General features: G+C 37.8%; 3 protein-coding genes across 8 annotated transcripts; 1 reads left to right on the top strand and 2 right to left on the bottom strand.

Annotated features, from left to right (window-relative positions):
• The first annotated feature begins 380 nt into the window (after positions 1-380).
• Positions 381-15,133, top strand: bmal1b (basic helix-loop-helix ARNT like 1b). 4 transcript variants are annotated; one of them, XM_079486779.1, is made up of 22 exons: positions 409-516; positions 1,790-1,853; positions 2,076-2,207; positions 4,312-4,374; positions 4,491-4,629; positions 5,193-5,213; positions 6,251-6,319; positions 8,038-8,073; positions 8,501-8,539; positions 8,657-8,814; positions 8,898-8,977; positions 9,315-9,407; positions 9,490-9,607; positions 9,802-9,951; positions 10,028-10,274; positions 11,089-11,195; positions 11,288-11,438; positions 11,550-11,632; positions 12,050-12,158; positions 13,354-13,450; positions 13,996-14,089; positions 14,174-15,133. In XM_079486779.1, exons 5-22 carry the CDS (start codon positions 4,499-4,501, stop codon positions 14,332-14,334), a joined length of 1,944 nt encoding a protein of 647 aa, XP_079342905.1. In that variant the 5' UTR covers positions 409-516; positions 1,790-1,853; positions 2,076-2,207; positions 4,312-4,374; positions 4,491-4,498; the 3' UTR covers positions 14,335-15,133. The 4 variants fall into 4 exon arrangements, with proteins under 4 accessions (XP_079342904.1, XP_079342905.1, XP_079342907.1 ...); XM_079486778.1 differs by lacking the exon at positions 2,076-2,207 and having other exon boundaries at positions 381-516; XM_079486781.1 differs by lacking the exon at positions 6,251-6,319.
• A 143-nt stretch (positions 15,134-15,276) lies between these two features.
• Positions 15,277-21,802, bottom strand: btbd10b (BTB (POZ) domain containing 10b). Of its 3 annotated transcripts, none has more exons than XM_079464118.1 (8): positions 21,628-21,802; positions 18,639-18,835; positions 18,167-18,446; positions 17,775-17,877; positions 16,901-17,021; positions 16,519-16,716; positions 16,318-16,428; positions 15,277-16,192 (listed from the first exon to the last, which is right to left on the bottom strand). In XM_079464118.1, exons 2-8 carry the CDS (start codon positions 18,790-18,792, stop codon positions 15,870-15,872), a joined length of 1,290 nt encoding a protein of 429 aa, XP_079320244.1. In that variant the 5' UTR covers positions 18,793-18,835; positions 21,628-21,802; the 3' UTR covers positions 15,277-15,869. The 3 variants fall into 3 exon arrangements, with proteins under 3 accessions (XP_079320244.1, XP_079320245.1, XP_079320246.1); XM_079464119.1 differs by having other exon boundaries at positions 15,292-16,192; positions 18,639-18,859; positions 21,628-21,758; XM_079464120.1 differs by lacking the exon at positions 21,628-21,802 and having other exon boundaries at positions 15,292-16,192; positions 18,639-18,919.
• Positions 21,803-22,374: 572 nt separating this feature from the next.
• On the bottom strand, positions 22,375-22,759 carry pth1b (parathyroid hormone 1b; the record flags this gene model as incomplete). Its single annotated transcript, XM_079463386.1, has 2 exons — positions 22,375-22,576; positions 22,668-22,759. 2 exons carry the CDS (start codon positions 22,757-22,759, stop codon positions 22,375-22,377), a joined length of 294 nt encoding a protein of 97 aa, XP_079319512.1.
• Positions 22,760-26,991: the final 4,232 nt, after the last annotated feature.

Raw genomic sequence — 26,991 nt, 5'->3', positions numbered from 1 at the left:
TGCTAAGCATACCTATTTAATTCCAACCCATTCAAAGCCAAAGACCATTGAACTTTGCGTACAGACCATGCCCGTAAATATTTAGCATTCCGCACGTGCGGGGTCGACAAAACCGTGAACATTTGGATAACACTAAGATAGACGGAACCATGGATATCCACGGACGGAACACCCATTACCCGTTGCCATAATAACTAGCTTTCCTGAATCTTCCACCAGACCTTTCTTGTTACGACGCTACACTATTTGGGCGATTTTAACGGCGAATTGTTTCATTGGGTGTGCTCTTACTACGCGCGTTCTCATTCGCTATTCGAAACGCAACTCGCTGTTTGATTGGATAAAACAGTCGGCGCACAGTCTGCAAACGAATGCCATTGGCTCATTAAGTAGGTTATTGGTCCGCTAGGTATAACACCCAGAGGAAAGTAGGTCAAAGCGAATATATATAACGTTAATACTGCACAGCGGCGTCCACACATTCGCCTGGTCATACATGTGCTTTTCTGCCTTCATGTAAGTATGATCCATCTGTTCTCTTTACGTGTCATATTGCGTCGTCTTTCTATATCTCATTATATTTCTATTCACCTTAGGCGAACTACGTTTAACTTTTAGTCTGAATTGAGCCTAGCTTGACTATCCTGGCTGACGTCATCTAATCGAGTTCTCCTCTAGAGTGGTTAATGTCTTTCTTTCTTTATTTCTGTACAACCTTCCATCCTATACCTTATGCAATGACCGTTTCAGTCATATAACAACGTGACGACATTACATTTGTTCATGCAAATAGTCACGCAAGCTAAGCGCATATAGGCGAAGTATGTGTGTCAGAACACCGTAAGCACCGTGTCTCGAATACATTATAGCATGGGCGTCATTTTGATTTAACATAGTTTTTACTAGTTAACCATAGTCACCGCAAATGTACGGTCTCACCACAATAAACATTGTTTTACTGTTGTGCATGGTTACTAAACTTTACTGATATTAAACATTAAATATCGTTAATGTTTTAATGCCTCTGTAGACGAGCAGCATCTCTCGGGCTTCTTGGGGAATGCGCGTTTTTGACATTGCATGCTGAGTATATGAATAGTTTGGTTCCAAGATGAGAACTCCTTTTTTAGATGTGTCAAAAGTCATGTTTTGTAATGACGTTGTCATGTTTTCATTGTATTCTTAGTTATTATGAAACAAAACAAAGCAACTGCAGTTTGATTGATAGTTATTGGAATGCAACAAAAAAAAAACATGATTTTATCATTCTCATTTTGGAATCTAACTGTTCATATGCATCATGTCTTTATACCGTACACGGTATTTTTATATTGTTCATTTCACCACATTGTTGGAAAACCGAGGCATGTTTCTGTTATTTATGTGTGCTGCTGTAAAGTACATTAGAAATATTTGCAGTGCATCCTGTACTTTAGGTCTGTCAAAGGTCTTGCGATACATCCATGGTCAAAGTTTTTACCATCGTTGATCGTTCTTGTTCGGCTTCAATAAACTGTTCTTCGGCGGGACACCTGTTTAGGTGTCATGCCGTGCAGGTAAAGCACACATCGTGTTAGATCGGGCTGTTAAGCGGCTTGAATCCTTCACCGCAGTCAAAACGCCTCTGTCCTCCCATGATCCTTTGCTGCACTACACCATCTGCTGCCCCAATCAAAGATATTACTCCGCACAATATTCACTAAATCTGCCTACACATAGCAGTTCTGAGGAATAATGTTGCTTTCTAAATTTTATTCTGACTCTGGTGTTTCGTCCTCTTCTCCCTCAGGTCCAGTGCTTGTTTGTGTGTTTCAACAGAAGCCCGAGCTGTGAGGAGACGGCTGCTGTCTGAGGTACCGTATGTGCTTTTGGATATTTGGAAATGGGGAGTGGAATTATTGTGTAATGCAAATATAAAGGAATGGTTCGAGCTAAATAAGTGAGCTCAGTCATCATTTACTCGCCCTCATGCTGTTCCAAACCCATATGAATTAATAATCATAAAACACTCTTCGGTGCATAATGACTTCGAAATTTCATATGGCTTTAGTTTAATGGCATGTCATGAATTACAGGCAGAACCCAGGCGCAGACAGAGTGGAGTGAACAGAAGGCTTTATTATAACAAAAAACTGAAACAAAAACTCACGATGGGGAAACAGGAAGGACAAGATCATGACATGGCATCTATCTTCCTGTACTTGCATGTATGCAAAACAAATGTAGTTCTTTCGTCTTTAATGCAAGAAAGTCATTGTCTGGGACTTTTGAAATGACATATACATTGACGTTTTATTCATCACATAAATCCAAAGTGACTCACAAATGATTTTTAACATTTTGTCTAATGAGATCAAAAATAAGTGTGGACTTCAAAGCTTTACATGTAGGACTGACGTTGAAGGTAGGGAAAGATGAAGTATTTATTGTAAATATACAGTATATGAATGGAGTAGAATTGTTTGTGGTTTGTTTTCTCTGAAATATTAGAAATAAAGACTTTAGGATAAATAGATCAGACTTAGCAGTCATTAAAGAAATGAAGGCAAATCATGTCAGATTATTTCCTTCTTGAAAAACATCCTGTAAGTTAACAGGCTTACTTGAGTGACCTACATTCACCAGTGCTGCTTTTGTGATCCGCCGGTTTTTGTCTGGTATTCACATAGGTGACCTTTGGTTTCCTTCTAATGTAACCTACCTTGCTCTGGTGTGATATTGGGGTTACATTGAAACAAAGACAATTTGATAAGATTATAAGATTTTCCAACTTTATATGAATTATTTCCTTCCACCTACCGGTTGATAACTTTGGTTGCTTGACTTTAGATTTGAATATTTTCCTTATGAAATGTGAGTTCGTGCTTGGCTTGGCTGTGGGTGCCAGGGTATTTTGAATGTTTTTCAGTCTGTTGCTAAGGGGTTGCTTCCTGGTACAGGTCAAATGAGTGTCCCCTAACTCTCAATTACAATGTTCCCAAGAAAATGTCTTGGCTCCCTCCTTTAGTGAAACATGGCACATCTGATGGCTTAGAAACCTCTCATTCATTTCTGCAGGTCAATCCATGCATGCTGAAGTTTAATAATAGTAATAGTGATTTTGTTTTATTGTTTTTGATAATCGTTGACAGTAGTCATCTAACTATGGTACATTTCACAATGCAAATAAGAGATGTAAATACAGTCTTGTTAGTAAATGGAACAGTAAATGATCTTTGCACATTATGGATTTGCTGACCTAACAGGCTGCCGGTGGCATGGGGAGCTCAGGGTGATAATTGAAGCTGTAGTTATTGGGTGTCATGGCCACCCAAGTTGGTCAGGTCAGTTGGATCAAGTGTGCGGTAAGTAGGTGAAAAATAGGTCAGAGTTAATGATTACATCACAGAGATTTCATCAATGTCTCAACAGTGACTATATTTGCAGAGATACTAAGGTCTGTAAAAAAGTATATCAGTAAGAGCTCGAGCATTTCCAAACATGATGCCAAGAGCAATTTATCTGAGCTGTGTTGTTCACATGTATTTTGTAGCTGAACGGTATGTGAACTGTTGAAATTGTGAAAAACCTTTTTATTTCTTAAAGGTCCAGTGTATGAAATTTAGCAGCATCTAGTGGTGAGATTACGAATTGCAACTGAGCCTCTGACCCCTACCTTCCGAAGCACTACGGTGGCTGACACAGGACTAAGATATCATCACGTTTGCGCTTCTTTATCGAGGGTGATAACGTATTTACGAAACACGCTCTGTAGAGCAGTTTGTCCTTTTAGGGATACCGTAGAAACAACATGGCGAATTCCATGCAAGGGGACCACATTGTTGGGGGACCACAGCGGTCTATGTAGATGGGAAAACTTATTCTTAGGTAATAAAAACAGAAATTCTCACAACGTATGGTCTTTATGCACTTCTGCGCACATACTTATGTAGGTTATATTGCATTTCTCTCAATAGATCCTCCAAAAAATTACACACTGGACCTTTAAGCAAAAACAAAAGAGCTAGGACACCTAGTTAATAATAATAAATCAACAAATTTGCCACTTTAAATTGTGCATACCTTTAATATTATACATACTAGACATATACTAGGCAGCTAAAGATTTAGTCTGTAAATTATAGGTGGCTTCATCTCCTGATCGTATCCAACAGAGGGTTGTTGTCGCCCATCTGTCTTAAAGGTTAATGAGGTCACATCCAGGAGGGGAAGTCCAATCTTATCACCTAACCCCTCTCTTGTAACCGGGTTATAAAATGCTTGCACTTGTGTCAGGCTTGTGATTATATCTCCAGCTGTCTTTCCTTACAGAAGGGTTGTGGCACAAAGCCTCAGAAGATGGTGAAGTAAGAGTGGACCTTGACAACCTCTGTGGTAAAGTTACCTTTATATTTCTACCTCCATTTACTTGTTAAATATTTTCTGTTTACCAAAGAGAAATGAAGGTTTTAGGGAAATTCTGATTTTGAGTTAAGGTTTACATTTTACAGATGATCTGATGGCTGACCAAAGAATGGACATCTCCTCCACGATGAATGAGTTCATGTCCCCCAGTTCCACAGACCTGATCTGCAGCTCCATGGGTTTAGACTACAACCGCAAGAGGAAGAGCAGCTCCTCTGACTATCAGTAAGAGCTCCATCATTGACACACCCATAGAATTGATGCTCAATGTGTCCATAACTTCTGTTTCTCAAATATATCATCAAGCACCAAAACAGCAAGACATAAGAAACGTTTCTTTCATCATGCCATCTACATCATGACAGTTAAATGCTCTCCCCACTGAGCAATAAAATATGTGCATTACCAACTACTTAATATTCGTAGCTATTTATTTATTAACCTTAGGCTACTGATTTAATACAATTCTTTTGACATGAATTGTCTTTTGTCAAAAGTGTATTGTCTTTACATATTTATTCTTTACTTTGTGTTACATATCTTGTCAATTTCAACTGTATGTGCACTGGAAGCTTGTGTCAAATTCCTTGTGTGTGTAAAGCACACTTGGCAAAAAAGCTCTTTCTGATTCGGATATTACATTTGTAAAATTGAAATTTTGTCAATTAAACTTGACAACACAAATGTTGCATTATAGTGTTTGATATTTTCACCACAGAATAGCAAACACAAAACATTACTTGAAATGTGGTAAAAGTGTTAAACTGTCAATGTCTGTCATTTCACAGAAACGATGGATTTTCTTTCGAGTAAGTATCAGCATAAATTACTCATAGTACAGTAAATGTGCACTTAAAATATACAATAGTAGACCCCGGTTAAAGGAACAATTTAACCCAAAAATTACATTTTGTCTTAATTTATTCGCCCTCAAGTTGTTCCAAATTTATCACCTTTATCTATAAATGTCTAGTATAGTAGAAATATGCTTTTTAAATGTCTTTGTTCTGTTGAACACAAAAGAAGATATTTTGAAGAAGCCAGGAAAGCAAACAGTTCTGGGACACTTTTGTAATTTTTCCTACATTGGTGGCCAAGAACTGTTTGGTTAGAAGCATTATTCCAAATATTTGTCTCTTTGTGCATCTTAACAAATTAATTGATACAGATTTGGAACAACTCTAGGATGAGTAAATGATGACAGAATTAAAATTATTTGGGTGAACTGTCCCTTTAAGCCATTCATGGACACTACCGTGAGGATAATAGAGGGTATGGAGGTGTCGTCACTTACCCTTGTGAACTCCTGGGTGGCAAAACCCTCAGCAAAATGACTGCTTTCAATATCAGGAAACGCAATTCTGCGCAACATTTCAGTGTCTAGGAACACCTGATTCCTTTTTAAGTCGCAGTGAAGCCGTAAGGATCACCGTCGAGTCTAGCTGCTTGTAATTTTAGAAAATAATTACATGTTTTAGTCCCGGATTCTTTGTTTCTCCTATTCTCCTCAGCCATTTTGCTGCGTGTTTTACCACTCAGGAACATGTACTCAAAGGGGGCGTGTCCCACCGTGTTCACGTGGGGAAGTGATGTCAATGCATACCCTCTATACTATGGTATTCTTTCATTTACACTTACATGGTGTATAAATATTATAGTCTTTCACTACCATATTACAGTATATATATATTATGGCATCACCCTCTGATAACATCTCTGAGCCAAGGTACGGTCAAAGTACCAATATGTGAGGGTTTTGTAAGACCCACTTTGAGCACCGGTTTATTATATCTAAAATATGAAACCCCTTTTGTTTTTGAGACAAAAACCAATTTTATCCTCTCAGATCAGAAGCTTCATGGATGAGGTTCCTCATCCCAAACTCACAGCTCTCACAATCTCCTGAGATTGAATGGTCAGTGAGTATTGATGAAGAGACAACAAATGGTCAAATCATTGTTTCGTGACAAATGTAAAATGCAAATAGACGTAAGAGATATCAGAACAACATCTTAAGAGATGAAGAAGAGTTCACTCAAATGTGAAAATTCTTTCAATATTTACTCAACCTCATGTCATTTTAAACCTGTATGACTTTCTTTCTTCAGCAGAACACAAAAGAAGATATTTTGAACAATGCTGGTGCCCATTGACCTCCGTTGTATGGATACAAAACCACTGATACATTTGTCAAAATATTTTTGTGCTCCACAGAAGAAAGGGTCATACATATACTGTAGGTTTTGAATGACATGAAGGTGAATAAATGACTTTGGGTGAGCTAGATTTGAGAATCGGGGCATTATTCTAATGGAAAATAGTTACTTAAGTGCCAGGATTAAGTTGTAGTCCAGATGTTATCAGACTTATTGTTGTCAACCACTTAGGTCATCGTGTTATTTTACTCTAATTCAGAGCAGTTATGAAACAGGCTATATTATGAAATGATTGCACCGATGGCGTGTGAAAGGGTCCTCATGTCATTGGATATGCTTACTGTTATACAATGCATCCGGAAAGTATTCAGGGATTCAAGAATCCCATTCATCTTCGTAAGATCTCAAGCTCCCTCAGGTTGGATGGGGAGCGTCGGTGCACAGCCATTTTCAGATCTCTCCAGAGATGTTCAAGTCTGGGCTCTGGCTGGGCCACTCAAAGACATTCACAGAGTTGTCCTGTAGCCACTCCTTTGTTATCTTGGCTGTGTGCTTAGGGTCATTGTCCTGTTGGATGATGAACCGTCGCCCCAGTCTGTAGTCCAGAGCGCTTTGGAGCAGGTTTTCATCAAGGATGTGTCTGTACATTTCTGCATTCATCTTTCCCTCGATCCTGACTTGTCTCCCAGTTCCTGCCGCTAAAAAACATCCCCACAGCATGATGCTGCCACCACCATGCTTCACTGTAGGGATGGTATTGGACAGGTGATGAGCGGTGCCTAGTTTCCTCCTGACATGACGCTTGCCATTCAGGCCAAAGAGTTTAATCTTTGTTTCATCAGACCAGAGAATTTTGTTTCTGATGCTCCGAGAGTCCTTCAGGTGCCTTTTGGCAAACTCCAGGTGGGCTGTTATGTGCCTTCTTCGGAGGAGTGTTTTCCGTCTGGCCACTCTGCCATACAGGCCTGATTAGTGGAGTGCTGCAGAGATGGTTGTTCTTCTGGAAGGTTCTCCTCTCTCCACAGAGACACGCTGGAGCTCTGTCAGAGTGATCATCGGGTTCTTGGTCACCACCCTGACTAAGGCCCTTCTCCCCAATGCTCAGTTTGGCCGGGCGGTCAGCTCTTGGAATGATGGTTCCAAACTTCCTACATTTACTGATGATGGAGGCAACTGTGCACATTGGGATAATAAGGTTGTAACATGACAAAATGTGGAAAAAGTGAACCGCTGTGAATACTTTCCGGATGCACTGTATATTCACACTTACGATGTTGTGAAATTAAGTCTTGACCTGCCCCCCCACTAACCTAAAGCTTAATCATAAAGGATTTGTATTTCGAAGAATCAACAAGTGAGAACCGTCAATTAGTTTTAAAGATAAAGATTTATTTGGAATACATTTTGAACTTTGAGTGTATACAAAAGCAATTCATGTTTTTGAGTAATGTATTTGTACTGTTGTTTTGTTTTCAAGGGACAGTATGGACACAGATATGGAAAAACTTGGAAGGTAAGTGTATTTGATTAAATTCTTTTTACTCATCCTATTTTAGATTTATTTTTTTGATTTCATGTTTGCAATATCATGTGTTAGGAAGACTATAGGGTTAGTTGTACATTTATTGAATCATTTATTTTAGTTCTGAAAGATTTTTCTCCTTAACTCCATGCCTTAAAGTCTCTGCTACCAATAAACTATATTAAATTGTAGCTGGTTTTTGGACATTTAAGATAAAAAAATTTTTTACAAAATATTAAGCTTTGGTTAAGAGTGCTCTAGGTTCGCGTCAAAGCAATTAGTTGGACACCAAAGCGTCCTTATACTTTTTCCTAATTTAATAATTGAAAACAGCAGGATTTCATTTGTTGTATTTTTCTTAACACGTATATAGTCAGTTTATGCTATTTACTAACCGTTACCTTTTTTCTCTGTACAGGGACTGTGTCGATCACCAGGGTCGGATTAAGAATGCAAGGTGCTGAAATCCGAAATACGGTTTTAACCTGTTTACAGTATATGATCAGCATACAAACATACTCTATTACTGTCTATTATAACATTCCTTGCATCGTGTGCTCTTGGTTTTCCACAGGGAAGCTCACAGTCAGATAGAGAAGAGACGTAGAGATAAGATGAACAACTTCATAGACGAACTGGCTTCATTAGTGCCTACCTGCAATGCCATGTCTCGGAAACTGGACAAACTCACTGTGCTGCGCATGGCCGTCCAACATATGAAAACACTACGAGGTGAGATTCGCACCCGTCTCATTCAGACAGTCCATGAACAAACGGATACTGTCAATAAGACTCATAACTACTGTCTCTTTAAGGTTCATCAAACCCATATACTGAAGCTAACTATAAGCCCGCCTTCTTATCAGACGATGAACTAAAGCACTTAATATTAAAGGTAGGTGACATAAAGAAATACTAGATATTATTTTAAGATTTCTGATTTAGATGCTCATTATTGCAAAGTAAACTTATTTAGATCGACAAGAAAACCCAATAATCTTTTTAAATATTTTTTTATAATAATATATAAAATAAAACATTCAATATGAGCTTAAAAATATATTGTAAAATGTGAAGAGTTCATTTGCAAATACAGATGACTTGTTTCTTTTTCCCCAGTTAATATCAATCAAATTGGGTTGTTATAATTTAGTAATAATAACTCAGCTAACTAACACAATAAAACATGATAACATAATAAAAATTACATTTAAAAACTACATGTCTTCTAGGCAGCTGATGGTTTTCTTTTCGTGGTCGGTTGCGATCGTGGAAAAATTCTGTTTGTGTCAGAGTCTGTCTACAAAATTCTGAATTACAGCCAGGTAGGACCTGTTAATGCCAATACAGACTGTATAGTAACCGCATGACTCAGTCAGTAATGTCACTGCGTTGTCTCTCTTTCAGAATGATCTGATTGGCCAGAGTTTGTTTGACTATTTGCATCCTAAAGACATAGCAAAAGTGAAGGAGCAGCTCTCATCGTCTGACACAGCACCGCGGGAGAGACTCATCGATGCAAAGAGTAAGTCACCTACGGACACTTGGATCAGAAGAACATTACACATGTGAATTGAGTGCATTACATTTAGATACTTTGCATCCTGGAGTCCTTTTTACTAGTAGCAATGCATTCTGGGAATGAATTATCCATCATTTATGATGGTTGATGTCTACAATGTTTAATGTTTGAATTAAAGTGTGTTGTTGTTTTCTCAGCCGGGCTGCCAGTTCGGACAGACATCACACCCGGTCCCTCCAGACTGCGCTCGGGTGCCCGCCGCTCCTTCTTCTGCAGAATGAAGTGCAACAGGTCGCTGGTCAAAATGGAGGACAAAGACTTTGCCTCCACATGCTCCAAAAAGAAAGGTTAATGATCAGGAATGACCAGTAATACATGCACGCGCAGACAACTCTGTTTAACGATAGGTTTTCATCTCTCCAGCCGATCGCAAAAGCTTCTGCACCATCCACAGCACTGGCTATCTAAAGAGCTGGCCGCCCACTAAAATGGGCTTGGATGAAGACAACGAGCCTGATAATGATGGCTGTAATCTCAGCTGCCTGGTGGCCATCGGCCGCTTGCATTCTCACATTGTCCCTCAGCCCTTGAACGGAGACATCCGGGTGAAGCCCACTGAGTATGTCTCACGCCACGCCATTGATGGGAAGTTTGTCTTTGTGGACCAAAGGCAAGTCGGATTTGGATTTGACACGGATGAAATGTGTTTGTAAAACAATGCCACGGCTAGAATAAACATCTAGAATAAACAACATTTGATTGGTGGTTTACTGACCAACCCTCAATTTATCATGACCGCTTATTTGTTTTTTTGAGTTCAGTGGTGGTCAATATCCAAAAATAGCCAAGGAAAATGTTGCGGTGGGGGTAGAGGCTAAATTTAGGGCAAACATTTCACCTAAAACCAGTCTTTGTGATAAAAACACTGTTCGGATTGTATGTCAACTGTATGGATAGAGGTCCAAATCTTAGGTGTTTTTTCTTAATTTATACCCCTATACTTGAATGTACAATTTTATGTGTATGGGAAGCTGCAAAAATAATCTTGTTTTTATTAATTTTTCCATTATGCATAATACATAAATGGAATTTTATGAATTATATGACCATAAATGGTCTACTTTGTCTTTTTGCTTTAGTTTTGAATATTTATTCTGATTTCCCACTCTAAATCCAGATTATTAATCTATAAAACAGATTCATTTTACTGCTCCACTAAACCTATTCGTTTTGGTTTCATTTTAATCTTAAAGACTTCAAAGAGAAACATCTGAGACTAAGAGCAACCTCTGTGCAATACATTTTTATGCAATAAACTTTTTATGCTTCTCCAAACTTGTTGGTCACCAACGTTTCTGTAGATCAGATTGCCAACTGCAAACAAAAAATAACAAATGCAATGTTTGAGGAAGCTCAGTTGGCTCACATTGCTGTTTTGTAAATTGCTTTGTTCTTTGAATGACGGGCTCATCTTTTCATTTTAGGGCTACGGCTATTCTTGGTTATCTACCTCAGGAGCTGCTGGGCACATCGTTCTACGAGTATTTTCATCAGGATGATATTGGACATCTTGCTGAATGTCATAGACAGGGTACTAATACAGTATAGATCATTTTTCTATTCGTTCACCGAGTTTGAGTCGACTGGACTCGTGATCATTTATGTTATGTTATTCTTTCACAGTATTACAGATGAGAGAGAAGATCAAAACTAACTGTTACAAGTTCAAGATTAAAGATGGATCTTTTATAACTTTAAGAAGCCGTTGGTTCAGTTTCATGAACCCTTGGACCAAAGAAGTGGAATACATAGTTTCAACTAATACGGTTGTTTCGTAAGTGATCATACTCGCTTTATTGTTTCCATTGATAGATATTATGGGTTATTCTAATGGTTTGAGTGAATTTCCTGACTAAAGTGAGATGATGTGTGTTCTTATGAGCAGTTCTCCTGAAGGGTTAGATCCTGGATATCCACAGCAGACTGCCTCCCCCCAGAGTATGGACAGTGTCCTTACAGCCGGTGACAGTAAGCACATTTCAACTGTAACCAAAACTATATATGAAACCGATAGTTTCCAACTAGTGAAAATATTTATAGGAAAAGACATATTTTCATGAAGGATATATTAGTATTTTTTTATTATTATATTTAATTAATATTATATTGCAGAATTATTTTAATAGTGTTGCCATGCATAAACCCTGCATTAAAGAATATGCTCCTATGGGCTTGTACATTGTGGAACACAGCAGTGGTATATAGAAGTACTGATCTACCATATTGCATAGAGCCCATTCGGATGGCTCATTTAAACTTTTCTGTGTTATCAACATGCAGGTTTTTCGCTTGTTGACGCACAACATTTCATCACATCAGCGGAGTATTACGTTTGTAAGTTTGAAAATCTTTATTGTTCCTCATTTGTGTTCTCATTGGCTGCAGGCTCAGGGAAGCGTGGGTTTCAGACTGTGCCCGGGATCCCTGGAGGGACGAGACCTGGGGCAGGAAAGATCGGCCGCATGATCGCTGAGGAGGTGATGGAGATCCAAAGGTAAATTCATTTAAAAATGTCACTTTTATAATCTACATTTGAGTAAATCAGTGATGTAAAAAGGATTTAAAAGCAATACCTGCGTAAAAGTACAAAGTTATCTCCGAAAATTACTTTGATAGAAGTGAAAGTAACCTTTTAGAATATAACTCGAGTAAAAGTCTTAAGAACAATGTTTATCTTTTACTTTTAGTATCAAAAGTACTTTTTATATTTAATCTAAAGTTTTTTAAGTAAAGTTGAAGCAGACGTTGTTAAATGCTGAAAGTTCACTCATAAAAATGTCTTTGTTCTATAAAACAAAGTGAGATATTTAGAAGAATTTAGGAACACAAACAGTTCTGGGGCACCTTATCCTACCATTGTCATATTTCCTACTATGGAAGTCAATGATGTCACACAATTGAAAATTGCTACAATTCTTCCAAATGTCTTTTTTTCCTGTGTCTGTATAATTTATACAGGTGTGAAATGACATGAGGGTGAGCAAATGATGACATCATTTTTTATTTTTGGGTGAACTATCACTTTAATAAAAAATAAATGTAGAACTCTGAAAAAGCTCTGTCTCAAGCTTAGTAGTGTTATCTGGAACAACATGATATCAAAAAAGGTTCAGAAACCACATCTTTATAAATTATAACTTTATTAAAGTAAAGTGTTAAAGGATAGTTCCCTCCCAAACCCAATATTATCCTCTAAGAGAACATCTTGGATCAAAATAGGCAAATCTGTCTGGCCCTCACTTCTTTCCTTACATTTCCCTTACAGTAACAACCCATTCATTTGATAATTCATTGAAACCGACAAATTTGCTGTTTATCTTTAAAAGAAGCAGCACATAGAAACCTTGTGCTGAAATGAACAGCAGAGAGCACGGTTTTGGACTTTTACATCGAGCTTTAACCAATGATTGGTTCAACATTGTCATGGTGACCGGTTCGCTCGCGTCTTGTCTATTTCAGTTCTGTTTCTATGCTTCTATGCTGTTTATATTGAAGTAACGAACATGCTAAGGGGAAATGTATCTGAGTAAAAGTATACATTTTGCTCAGGACATTTAGTGGAGAAAAAGTCTGCAGAAGTATTTTTTGGGAGTAGCTGTACTTTACTTAATTATTTTTACTCAGTAACATTAGTAAAGTACTCAAGTAAATTGATGATTATTGACTTTTATTTACTCTTTGACTTACAGGATAAGAGGCTCCTCCCCGTCTAGTTGCGGCTCAAGCCCTCTTAATATAACCAACGGCACACCCCCTCCTGACACATCCTCACCTGGAGGCAGAAAGGTAAAGTGTACTATTAGGTATATGACTCATCTGATACCTCTCCTGGTTTTACCTGTACTAGTACTACGTACTTTCAAAATAGACCATCTGGGTGATTTTCACGAAATCTAAAACACTTTGTATCAACAAATTTCCTTTATACTCATTTAAAAAGGGTATGATATGATTAAAGGCCTTAATTTCCTAACTTTTACTGACAGTTTAACACTTTAACTTTTATTTTATAAAAAAGGCCTTTAAAATTCTCATAACCGCCCCAATTAAATCTGTCAATCTCGTAGCATGTTTTGCAAACACAAGCGACGCCATGATGCCTGAGCAAGTTTTTATTATTCAATCATAAGATAATAATGAATTATACTTTAAAAGAATATTATGCATGTAAAAAATACACAGCGTGACAAGAGAACAAGAGAGCTAGAAAAATATAAGGTTATTTTTTAACTTTTTTCACCACTAGTAGATGTGTTTCTTTACATAAAATCAAACTTAATGACCCATTTATGAAGAATGTAGATAAAGTCAACACAATGTTTTTTTATCAGATTTCCAATCGTGGGACTCCAGACATTTCTTCTGCAGGGATGGTGTCAGGCCAGGATGCTATAGGATATCCTTATTCCAACAGCTCTATTTTAAGTAAGCTTTAGTGGTGAAATTCAGAACTACAGTTGATTTGTCAGCAGTGCTTTTAAACGATATACAATGTTGTCTTCAATCTAGGTGATAATTCACACATCGGTATTGGTGACATCATGGATGAGCCTGGCTCCAGCAGCCCCAGCAGTGATGAAGCTGCCATGGCGATCATCATGAGCCTTCTGGAAGCGGATGCTGGTCTGGGAGGTCCAGTGGACTTCAGCGACTTACCCTGGCCACTATAAGAGCACTGAAAGACTTTCTCTTCTATGCGTACAACGTGTCACACTGTCATCACAAGGTGCAGTGAGATTCAACAATCGATGAATCGTCATCGTCTGATCATGTTGGTCCTAACCAGCTATGACTGATAAGCTACGAGTTACATTTCTCTTGATTTCTGATGCTTTTGCTCTGGCAGTATTTTTGTTTTACTCCGGACAGAAAAAGTGACTCCTGACTCTGACACATGAAGTGTGCAAAAGAACTTTTACACGCCAGTACCAGTATTGCTATTTTTATTCCCAAACAAAAGCTAAACTAAAACCATTTACGTTTTTCCTGAATGACGTTTTTCTAGCCATCTCTACGCATTTTTGTTGTTGTTTTTCAGCACATATTATAAAAACTGTATCATACTGTAGATCTGTTTATTGTAACAAATATGATTTCTTTTATCTGAATGTATATGGTTTAAATGGACTGAAAAGTGGCCTATTTTTTAAATAAAAAGCATTTCTTGCTTTAGATTTTTTCCTACTAAGCACACAGTTCTGAATCCTAAAATGTCACTTAAGTAGTTTACATTTTTTAAGTTGTTAAGACCACAATTTATTGTGTCTTCCTTACAAACTTAAACCACACCTATTGTCTATAAGTGCACAAAGGATGAAAACATTTTGTGCAAAAGTTTGCTTATCTGCACTGGTCGACTCTTCAATGTGTCAAGACATTCCACTCCCTCATCCCCTGATGAACCACAAAACTGTCAGGGATCTATAAACATCTTTACTTGGTGTAATAAATGTCACCCAACTCAAGTGTAAATTTGTTTATATTTTGTGCAATGGACTACAGGTACAAAGTCTGTTCTAACAGTCTATTGCAGACAGTTTGACAATGCACTGATTTGTTAACTCTTTTAAAACCGATTCTGACATTTGACAACTAACGCTGGACACACGACCAATAATCACATACTTTATTTTATATAGCTTTATTAATACAATGATTTCAAAGCGCTGAACATACAGATCTTGAGCGGATAAATTAATGTCCGCTTAAGAAAATACTGTATTCACTCACCAAGCAATGGACCTCCCGAAGAATCGTGCTGCACAGGAGCTCGGTGGATGTCGTGGGGAAAGCTTTTCAGATGATCAGTGTGTACACAACCCAAAACGCTTGTAGTGAAAGTAGAACTCAATAATAATAATAATAATATATAATAATACTCATTGCAGTAATAAAATGGAAAAGAACATTTGTAATAATAATAATATAATAGGCCAAATTAGAAAATAGGTGAGGTTGCGAACTTGTGTCAAACGACAAACAAAAATAAAATTCCTTTGGTCGAGTAAAAAAAGGAAAACAAAAACAGAGTACAGCACTGCCCGTGCCGATAACCAAGCCCACGCTGGGTTTGTTCTGTTTTTTTATGTTTAAATACAGTATCTAGACAGTCGAGGCTCTAAGGCTGTGGAGAAGGTGCGGAAGGCAATCTGGTTATAGTGTCACTGGTTCATGCTGCAGCATGCTGTTGAAGGAGAGTCTGCTCTCAGACCGCAGGTGAGGGGGCGTCGGGGTCGGGCTCGTTGTTGCTGTATTGATGACCGGGTGGAGGATGGTTGGGAAGAATGTCCAGTTCATCCACTTGCGGTCCAGGGTGCATGGCCACGAGCTGGTCCTGGGGAATGTCCGCGGCGGCTGCTGCCAAGTTCGTGATGGACTTGCTCTTCACGCATTGGAAGTCCACGTGTCGACTCTTGCCCTCTTCCTTCTCCCAGGACATCCGGATGAAGGGTCTTTGGACGTAGTTGTAGATAACTTCAGGTCGACCTCCTGGGCGCTTTTTGACCTTTTCTTTGTATGTTGGATAACCTACAGATGCATGAATGGACGATAAATATCATGATGTATTTAATAGAACTGAATCATTGGAAATCATATGAAGAAACATAATAAAAAGTTGTCAATTATGCAACAAAGGATTCACAGCATCTTACCTTCAATACCCAGTCTGATTTTCTTGAGTCCTCGCTCTTTCAAAACTGATTTGGCTACTTCTCGGTTTTCTATGTACTTGAAGAAACGGTACAGTTTTGTACTGTATATTACTAAAATAAAAAAAGCAGAACAGAAGGATTGTTAGTACTTTAAACAGTTGAAATCCTAATTAGGTTCGGACAGGAAGGTTGTGTGCTCACTCTGTGAATACTCTTCTCCCATTTGGGGTGGGTACTCCTCATCCCAGTCGACTACGTCATCGTCTGTGAGAACGACAATGTGACACTCCCTCTCCCCGTTCTGAGCGCTGACCACCATAAGAGTAAGCACCATCTCCTCCAGGTAGAACTCGAACTGCTGCCGAGCGCCGTCGTTGGACAGCTCGTGCATCAGGGCACCTGAAAAGAGGAACCAGGTCATCAGGACGAAACGAAGAACATCAAAGTATTTGTATACTATTTCAAATCATGAACGACACTTCAAAATACAGAGCTGAGAACACCACGGTGAAAACACCACTGTTGGAACTGATGACCATACACATCGATATCTTGTGTGTTAGCAAGAGGAGGAATTACTCACTCAGGTCCCGACACTTGATAGTACTGTAGTCAAAAGAGATACACAGATAGTCGCATGCTTCCCTCAACTCAGGTATGGAGATTCCATCAGGGCAGCGGATTATCCCAGTTTTATAGTAATCCTGCCAGTTAAAGAGAGAACAGACAAAACAAATGGCATTAAAAAAAGCTGATCCAATTAAAGACAATGTTCTCTAAAAGCTAAATGGATGCAAGCCAATGTTATTATCCGAGCATTGCTGCAGTTTCACGTCTCTGAAGACTAACTGGCCAGAACAGTGAAGTTAGGATGAAAAAATGATTCAGATCTGCAGGGACAGAGACGAAACTTCAAATTGTCTACAAAATTGCTGTGGGAACAGAAGGTGCATTAAGTATCAAGAAGACTATTGAAATTTCAATCGGTGCCGTTTTCAGAATCTAGGCGCTTCTCCTTTAAAGAGCTCATGCATTGCACAACATCTGAGCGGACTGGTAGGCAGTGACACTGTTTAAACGCATTCATCTGTGAGTTTATGGATTCTCTACATGGCTCCGAGGCACACGAACACTGACCTTACATCAACCCCACCTAACACCATGCTGAAACATCATTACAGCAAAGCTGATGGCAGGTTTAATGCTGCACTTTCCTTTAATATTGCAGATGGACCTTACAGATTTTATTGACCAGTGCAAACAGATTTCACAGCAATGTCTTGTTGTCCTGCTTGTGCTAACTTTTCAGAAAGGTCAGTTGGGGATATACTTGACAGGAACCATTATTCTCCTACAAGAGATACTTCGTTTTGAAACTAAAGGCTGTACCCTTGGTAAAAGTTTGCAGTTAGAGTATATACCAAGAAAGAGGCATTTCACGGATTCTAAAGACTCACCAATATAGCCCTGAACACAGTGGAGCTGATCCCCTCTGCCACTTCATACTCTCCTTTGTCATTGGGCCGAGTGAAATTGTGCTCCCTCCCAGATCCAAACATTCTACAACAAATACATGCATACTTTTACATTCATGTTTTTATCATATGCAAGTAGTGTTCTTTTCTTATCTTCTCCAAAGTCTTAAATATAACTCATTTAAGAAAATGTAGAAGATAATTTTTTATTACAAATGTACAGATTATAAAACTCCTTTATTTATATTTGGTTCACCAAACCCGTCACCATCTGTCTTATGTCCTTCAAACCCTTTATGAAATTGAGATATTTACAAGTCTGTTATAAAGCAGTTATCTGCACTTTCCCAATTTCTTCATTTTGAGACACATACCTGCCCAGCATGGTGTTGGGCTGTGCTGTGAAAATCGAGGGGTCCACCACGAAACGAGTGTCGTCCACAATGAGCGTGACCTTCTCTGATAAGCGTACGCTGCGGCCTCCATCTTTCACATTCTCATAGATGAACACCATCTCACCAGGGCCCATGCTCTTGTAGGTACCATCTGAACTAGACAGGCTACTGTTGCGACTGCTAGCAACCCCACTGCTACTGCTGGGAGAAACCCTCTGAGGCCTAGGGCTGCTGGGCCGCGATGAGCAGCCTCCACGATCTGTCAAACATGAAGAACATAATGGCAAACCTCAGAGAGCTGTGTTTAAAATTCATTCAGACTAGGCATATCAATTCTGAACACCTATAATGTACACATAGTCTACTTTATAACAATAATTTACTTCAAGTATACTTTAAGTATAACTGATTGTAGTTGTTATTATCTGACTTGAGTAATGTTCTTTCTCACCACCGTTCTGTTGACGTGTTGGTGAAGTCACGTTGCGAATGCAGGGCGTGAGCTGTCCTTCTACACGCTCATGAGAGGAGTCTCTAGAGCGGTCGCTAGAGCGTCGTCGATCTCTGGATCGGTCACATCCTCCGCTGGCACCGTGCATGTTCATTTTCACCTAGTCAGACTTAAGTCCAGACTAACACATCTGGATACTGCAGAGAACAAAAACGAGAGATCTAAAGTAACATTAGAAAGCAGCTTTGAATCAGCATTCAAAATCAGGCATATACTGTAACACACACTCTCAGTGTAAATTAAAGAAACACGCTTCCCAAGACACCACAGAGAGCTAATGTCAGGACTGTTCATATGTCTGAATAGGAAAATTAAAACAAGACACTTTAAGGTTAAAAGCGAACTAACGTGGTTACCTTGTTTTCTGCAGTCAATATTTTCAATTAAAAGCAGTTTCAACTTTTTGCCTTTGGTTTCAGTCTTAGGAAATGTTATATTAATATCTAGATACTGTATATTGGCCAATACATCGGTCATCGGCTTCCAATGTTAAAGAATCATCGGTTAAGATTTCAGCCAAAATGTACATCGGTACATACCACATTTTTTCTGCTATAGTGGTCAATGGTAGGGCTGGGCAAAAAAAATCTATCAATCGTTTTTAAAACTATTGAACTGTCGGTTCAATATCGATTCTCGAAAGCTCTATATTGAAACAGCGGAAGTGAGCACACTGATGACATATGATGTCTGCGTGGACTGGGTGCGCAATGGGATGCAAAAGACGTTGGATTAATATGTAAACAGGACCAGTCTCAACCAATGGCTATCGTCAAAACGTTCGGCCAGAATGTTTTCATTGGTCGAAAGAATTTTGGTCGTACGTCTTTCACAGACGACACACAAATCCAAAAAAGCATTTGACCACTAAACTTCTTGATTGCTATCAGGTTGTGAAGAGATTTCCAACCAGCATGACTAAAAACATTTCTGAACAGAATCATTCATTCTGCCTTTAATAAACATGGTGGATGTAGAATGTAACATCACCTTCACACAAAGGCAGCGGTTCATATGATTACAGCAAGTTTTGTGAACAGTGTTTCATTTTTGGGATGAAATCCAATATAAAGAAGAGCTTACACAATAAAGCGTTATGTTTTTAATACTATAGAATGGGGAGGGGTGGATTGAGTGGTTGGTTGCACTTCACAACCTTGCCACTAGATGTTACCGACTGGACCTTTAAATGTTAAACAACCTGTTCTCTTCAATATACCCAAGTGTGTTTAAAATTTGATATACAGGTTCTTGGCTCTTAATTTCATTTTTTAATTCACCACTGTAATGTGATATTCACTGATCCTTTTTAGAAATATCTATTTTGTACTAAATCTATAATCATTTATTCAAATCGAGCGCTTGTGAATCGGAGTCGAATCGGAACATCAGAATCGATACCTAGTCCTAGTCAATTGGGGGGCAAAATCTGTCTGGTCATAAGCGTTCTTCCAAAAATATTTCTCTGCGTTCACCAGAAAAAAGAAATGTATACAGATTTGCAACAACTCAAGAGGATGACAGAATTGTCATTTTGGCTGAAGTATTCCTTTAAGTAAAGTGAATATATGGGGCAGTAGAGTAGACTGGAATGATGCGAGGTGTGTCGGATTCAGTTCCAGTAAATCAGGAAGTGCCCGGGGTAAAATCAGCTTGATGTCATGAGTGTTATGCACAAAGACACGGGCTGTGGCCTCATGTTGTGTCTTTATACCCTTATACTCCATCCAAAAGAAACTAGCAAAGTCATACAATGATATTCTTGGGGTAGGGTATTCCAAGTACCTTGGGAAGACAACGTAAACAACAGGACCTGTGAATATAATCAAACAATACCACGGTGCACACATCACCTATGATCAAATGTCTTACGAACTACTAGAAAACCTTCAGATTGATCAATTGGATTTGAATAAAACATTTGTCTACCACCACAACTCCCTCTATGGGCCGATATTACGCGCTCAGTTTTTTTCGGAAAGCTCTGGAAATTCCAAAGATAGTTGTCCATTTAGACCAACTCCTTAAAATAACACAACAAATACAGAAAGAGCCCACCACTTCCTCTCAACCCCCCCCCCCTCTCTCCCGCACACACAATAAAATAACTCAAATTTTCGTGTTTTGACTATGAAAACTCACTTCTATCATGCAAATGACCAACTGCCAACAAATGAAAAAGAGCCATTCCCATATAATTTGTAAAACATGTAAATTATCCTAGTTTTATACACCCACATAATTTAATACATGAAATAACTACATAACTGCAAATAAGTTTGAGTGCAGCTTTTAGTTCAAAACTGGACTTTTGGAGCGTGTAAAAAGACTCAGGGGGTGATAAATGGTTCATTTGGTAAACAAGGAAGTGAATTGCTACATCTCTCATCCTGTGTAAGTAATCTGCAGTGTTTACACATGAAGAGTTACACAAAACACTCGCACTATGCCCGCATAACACAACATCAATTCAAGCGACATCATTGCTTTTATTCCAGTTTAAACTATTTGCATAAAACCCCAACTCACGTATCGGTTCACTGCTTTTAAACAGTGCGTGTGCGCCATTGTGTTTCATAACATAGATCATTTAATATGCTTCGAGATCTTCTCTCAATCTGACGTTTTAAATTAGGGCTTGACATCCATCTAGCCGATCAATGACTCCTTAAAGTCAAGCAGATGGCGTGTCGTCCCGGCAGCCAGCCTCGACACAATAGGCAAAGAAAAAATATTATTCACTTATGAATTATTAACGCTGCACGTAAAGAGGGACTCTTTAAATAAACGTGTGTAGTAAACCAAGCTCGCGTCTGTACACACACACACCCTAAGCGAACGTTACAAAATGATTAGCTAAGTTAAGTTAGCCACCGAGGCTAAACAACACAACAACAAACGTTTGAACCGAAATAAACCAAATTCTTACCTTTTTACAACGTGATGAGCATTGTTCGTGAAATAATGAGTGCTCTGTATTAACCCGTGTGGCTCACAACAACCGAGACACGTCCAAATTGAAAATCAACCTCAGCCTTTTCTGAAAAAGCAAATTTGAGTGCCAACGGCTGATGGGAAACGAGACTTTCGCGTCTGTTCGCAGTATCGCGAGAGTTGCGGTATGCCGCGTATAACGCACGGGTTGAGTCACGAACCACAAAATTATAGTAAAAATGGACACGAGAAGGAAAGGAAGAAAGAAAGAAGTCTGCACAAAGTGAAACAGATACGTTGGTCCACATTTTAGTATTTTAGTACAATTGTTGGTTGTCCAAAAATGTAATTAAAAAAGGTACATTATTTAAAATACATTTTAAGTTTCTGAAAATCTGAAACTGGATCTCATGAAAATACATTTTGAGAAAGAATGCTCAAGTACGTTGTCCACACAAAAGAAAATGAGTGACAAGGCAACTACAAGGTTAAGACACTGTCCTTTTTACAGTATGTCCTAAACATGATTTGCACATAGAATATTTTTATATTAAAATAAATAATTGAGAAAATAAATAAAATGTTGAAAATAAATAGAAAAGACAGCGTGCTTTCCGAATACAGCACTATTTTTAATTGACACTTACTGTGTCCTCTTCCTGCACTGACGTTGAACACGTTTCATAATTTACTTTTAATTATAATAATAATTATTTGACGTTTTTTAAAGTGCACGGTTCCGTTAGATCCACGAGGCACTGTCCCCCTTTCTTAAATGTCTGATGGATGAGCCGTCGTTTTTTCCTTTTTGCTCCTTTTGGGAGTCGTTCAGCGAAGGTATGAGAATGTTGTTGAGTTTCAGCTGAAGCCAGTCTTGTCTGTTTAACACCTGCTTGTGCTCACGAACATTGTGCATGAGCTGAACTTCACTGATTGACCTCTTGCTGTTACAGATAGAGAAATAGGGGTATCAACGATCATATCATAAAGCCAAAAGGAATACCAGTGTATTGTGTAAAATTGACTATCTCTTACCTTAATGGCAAACCCTCCAGATATATCAAGCTGCAAAGCCCCCACAGCACAAAGATCAGAATCATTTTCTCCAAAAAACGTATGGGTGACATAATGATACCTGTAGGAATAGTAAAATAATGTTTTTTAAGCTTTTATACATACATTCTTGGTGACAGAGAGTCAACGGTTACTAATGCATCAACTTACCAAGTCGTGTTGTCTTTCAGTTGATCAGTTTGATATTTTGTAGCGAGTGGGTCCATGTGTTTTTCAGTGGTGTATTTGCGCTTTGGGGCTATTCTTCTTCTCTTTATACGCACAAGCCCCCTCCTGTTGGTCATTGATGAGCTATCTTCATTATTGATGGTGATGTCATCCAAGCTTTGATGGAGACTGGCATGCACAAGATGACACATGACTACCAACACCCCCCACTAACTTTGTTTTCAACACCTTGGTCAAGACCCCTGTGATCAGAGTGCTGTAGAACCAGTGCCATGTACGGCAATGATGTCTAACAGCTTTAACAATGCCAATGCTTATTGTATTATATTATCTTTAGAGACTCATTGCATAGTATCACAAATTTAAAGATATATAATATCATAACATGCTATATTATTCCAAGGTATACAGATTGAAATTATTATACCAAAAACAACTAATCGTGTTTTATTTTTTAAAAGCAGTATTTGAAGTATAGTTTTTTGATAAATAAACGGTCTAGAACTGACCCATAGAAAGGCACTGTTAAGAAAAGCCAAATAAACAAAACTGTCCAATGAAGAAATGTATAACCACAGTTTCTTGCATGTGCAACATTTCAGAAAACAGAATAGGAGACCTTAAAGTTAATTCTGTAACTCATAATACCATCCCAGGATGTCAGATCACACGCCAAATGTTTTTTTGTTTTATGTTTAACTGCACTGTTATATGAGATTTGTTCCTGCAGTTATACCAGTTCAGTTCACCCGAGGCATAAAGAGTGCAGTTCTGTGCCAAACATCGTGGCGCAAACAAGGTCCACCTGAAGCTTTTGTGATCTACGGGAAGAATATAACCTTGTCATTGTCTCATGGGACACATTAGGTAACCATGAGAGAAGTTTTCTAAATGCGGACGAGGAATGGCTGTCACGACACATGCAGTAAGTCCTAGTAAGGAACCAAAATGATGTGTGGTGACAAATCTCTGTTATAGCGGTCAGAAACTTCATTAGGGATGTTATACTGCTCAGCAAACGCTTATTATCCAAAGTTCCTCGCTGATAGACTATATGGGATTTCAATAAATCCCCACTATCTACACCATCATAATTCATAAACTTAATAAACCACAAATGATCAAACCAAAATAATTATATTGATAATAACAATTTGTATGATTATTATTATTGTATTTAAATACCACATTTTAAGAAGTATAATTCAAAGTGCTTTACACAACCTTATGTACAGTAATTAACAGATGCATATAAATAAAAAATAAAACTACAAAAGAAATGATAGTGTTGTATATTCTAAATTTAGGCAATGCCAAAGACAATTATATGTACAGTTTACTGGATATGATATTTTAGAGTAGCCTACCATATGTTCCCTATGTGATCTTTAGGACTTTTCTTTTGCAGTTCTATAGAGAGCATGAAACAGAGAGCAGTTCATCCAAGAGGTTCCGTTGTTTGGTGATATAAACTATTCAAACATTTTTCAATGATTTGTATATTTAAAAATGTATTAATTCATTACACAACTTTAAATAGCAAATAGTATAAAGTAATGTGACCTAAGAGCTTTGTTACTATGAGGCAATTTTTATTATAAAATTTAAAATGAGATGTAAAAGCATGAAGTTTTATCTATTTTTACTGTACTCGGCGCAATTTTAACCTCAGCTTTGATTAATGTCCCATTTCCTTCACTGGGTACTTAAAAGCATGATAAACCAAGAGTTATATGCAGATCTTATATTTATATGTTTTTGCATTGCAGTAATTTGTAATGACATTTTTCAACTAAATTACTTGTTTATATAGAAAAAACTTTGATATATCAAATTTTTTTTAAATTTACTATTGAAAATGTGATTTTGAGTAAGCAGTTGGTGGGAAGATATTTTTCTTCAAACCTACATTTTGAGCAATCTGACCTCAAACATCATCTGAGCACTGTAAAAGGAATAGAAAAACCTTTATTTTATACTTTTATCATCAAATTGCTTCATCTTTAATAAAATATCATTAAAGCGCATATCTATTTGGGTTTAATTTAAAAGCACATTACATATGAAGCCTGGTTTTGTTCAGAGAAGGCTTGTGATCTCAGAAACTTGACAGGTGTGATGGATGAAATGTAGGCTACTGTTGAAAAACGTACCATTATGTAAGCTGTTTTATTCTATGAAAATATAGAAATATGAGCTGTACGAACACAGGATTAATTGTAGCACACCAATGACTTAATTAAACTTAAGGCTTTATTAAGACATGTCTGACATTTAAAAATCTGACTTACTAGATCCGTTGCATGCTGATACAAATGGTTCAACGCATTAAAATGGCAACAAGCATAAACAACTTACCTCATGTCATGCATTAATAAGTTATGTGTTTGTGCACCTGAGAGAGGATCGGTATGAAGCACAGCCTTAACTCACTGCTGTGCATGTTGAGTCAACCCAAGCAAGCTGTTCTCATTACCTCATGTGGTCACAATGTTTGTCATGTCACCAATGGCATGTTGCAGCAGCAGCGTGCAGGGGAACCGCTTAGAATTAAGGTGAAGAATTGCTTACAAACCATTTCCAGGGGTCACCCCCATGTAACAATGTCAGACATGCCCCATGAAAACAATACAGGTCTTCTTTAAAATGGGGTTTAGACAGACGTTTAACCTTTGGCTGGAGCCAGTGCTTTGTTCAGCATGTCAATAATTGGGGAGTTATTTTTAGCCTGGCATGTGTGAGAAATTGAAATGATGAATACGCAACCTTGCATGCATTTCAGCTATTCCTTAAAAGACATAAATAATGAACGGCTGGAGATGAAACGTATTGCTCTGTGTGTGCTTCATACAGCTTAAAGAGATTTTACGACCTTGTACTGCTCCACGGGAGCAAGTACAACGGTAAAATATGAAGCCCTCCACCTGTTTCTATATGAATGAACTATCATCTGGATGGATAGTTTATGTCTGTTTTGATCAAAGATCTCTTATTGCATTAACAACTCAAAAGAAACATCTCGGAGCGCTGCTTGCTGAAAGGACCTCCATTTTTTTGTCACATGCTCTTTGGTCGGGTTCAAAATGAAATAAAATTAAGTTCCAAAATGTTAAAAAGCCTTTATTCAAACATGGCGCATGTATTATATTTACACCTGTGACTCATTTTGTACTTGACACACTCTGCATGATCATGGCAGAAATGCATCAGTGTTTTAGTCATTTTTTTATGTTCTAGAATGAGCCATGTTTGAATAAAGGCTTTTTAACATTTTGGAACTGGAAGAAGTACCTTGGATTAGCATTGTATTTTTATAATCTTTATTATTTATCTTAAATTTATAACAGCACCCCTAAAAAGGTGAAAAGATGCTACATCAGGTTCAGAATAAAATAGTTTGGTTCCCCAAATCACCTTCACTCAAGGACCATTTATATAACTTACAAGAACTGTTTCTTTCCCACCTTTTATAGTCTAAACTTTTTTAACTTTTGTGGTTCTTTCGATGTTATAGGTTCTTTATGAAATCAATATAGAGATATGTTGTTTAAAGATGAATACCACTTTAAATACTTATATCTCAGATAACAAATCATTTTAAAGGGTGACAGTAGGAATAAGATCTTCACATGTGCAAATAAACAAGCAAGTAACTTGTGTCATGAAGTGTTGTCATGCCATTTTTTCATATATTCCTGTCTTTTAATATTTTTTAATGCTGCTGTGTAATGTAGAGATAAAATATATACAGCTGCAGAAAACATCAAGAGACCATTTTTTTGATCCAAATCTTAAAATATTTATATTTGCATTTATTTGCAGAAAATGAAAACTGAAGAAACAGGTCAGAATAACAGAAAAGATTCTTTGACTTCAGATACTACAAAGAAAACATAAAAAAATCACATTCAAGAAAACAGTTCATATTAATGACCAATACAACAGCAATATTTGTACATGTATTTAGGAAAATATCCAATGTCACTCCTGAGGTTCGATTTTGTTGAAATTCAACAGACACTGGACTGGAATGGCCACAAAACATCAGGAAATGTTGATTATTTGGAATGATCTCTTATTTTGTTCTGCAGCTGCCTATAAAAAATGCCACAAGGTG

This window comes from Barbatula barbatula (assembly GCF_947034865.1).
Source record: "Barbatula barbatula genome assembly, chromosome: 1".
NCBI lineage: Eukaryota > Metazoa > Chordata > Actinopteri > Cypriniformes > Nemacheilidae > Barbatula > Barbatula barbatula.
Note: the sequence above shows the minus strand (reverse complement) of the source record. Positions and strands in the feature narration are given on the sequence as shown.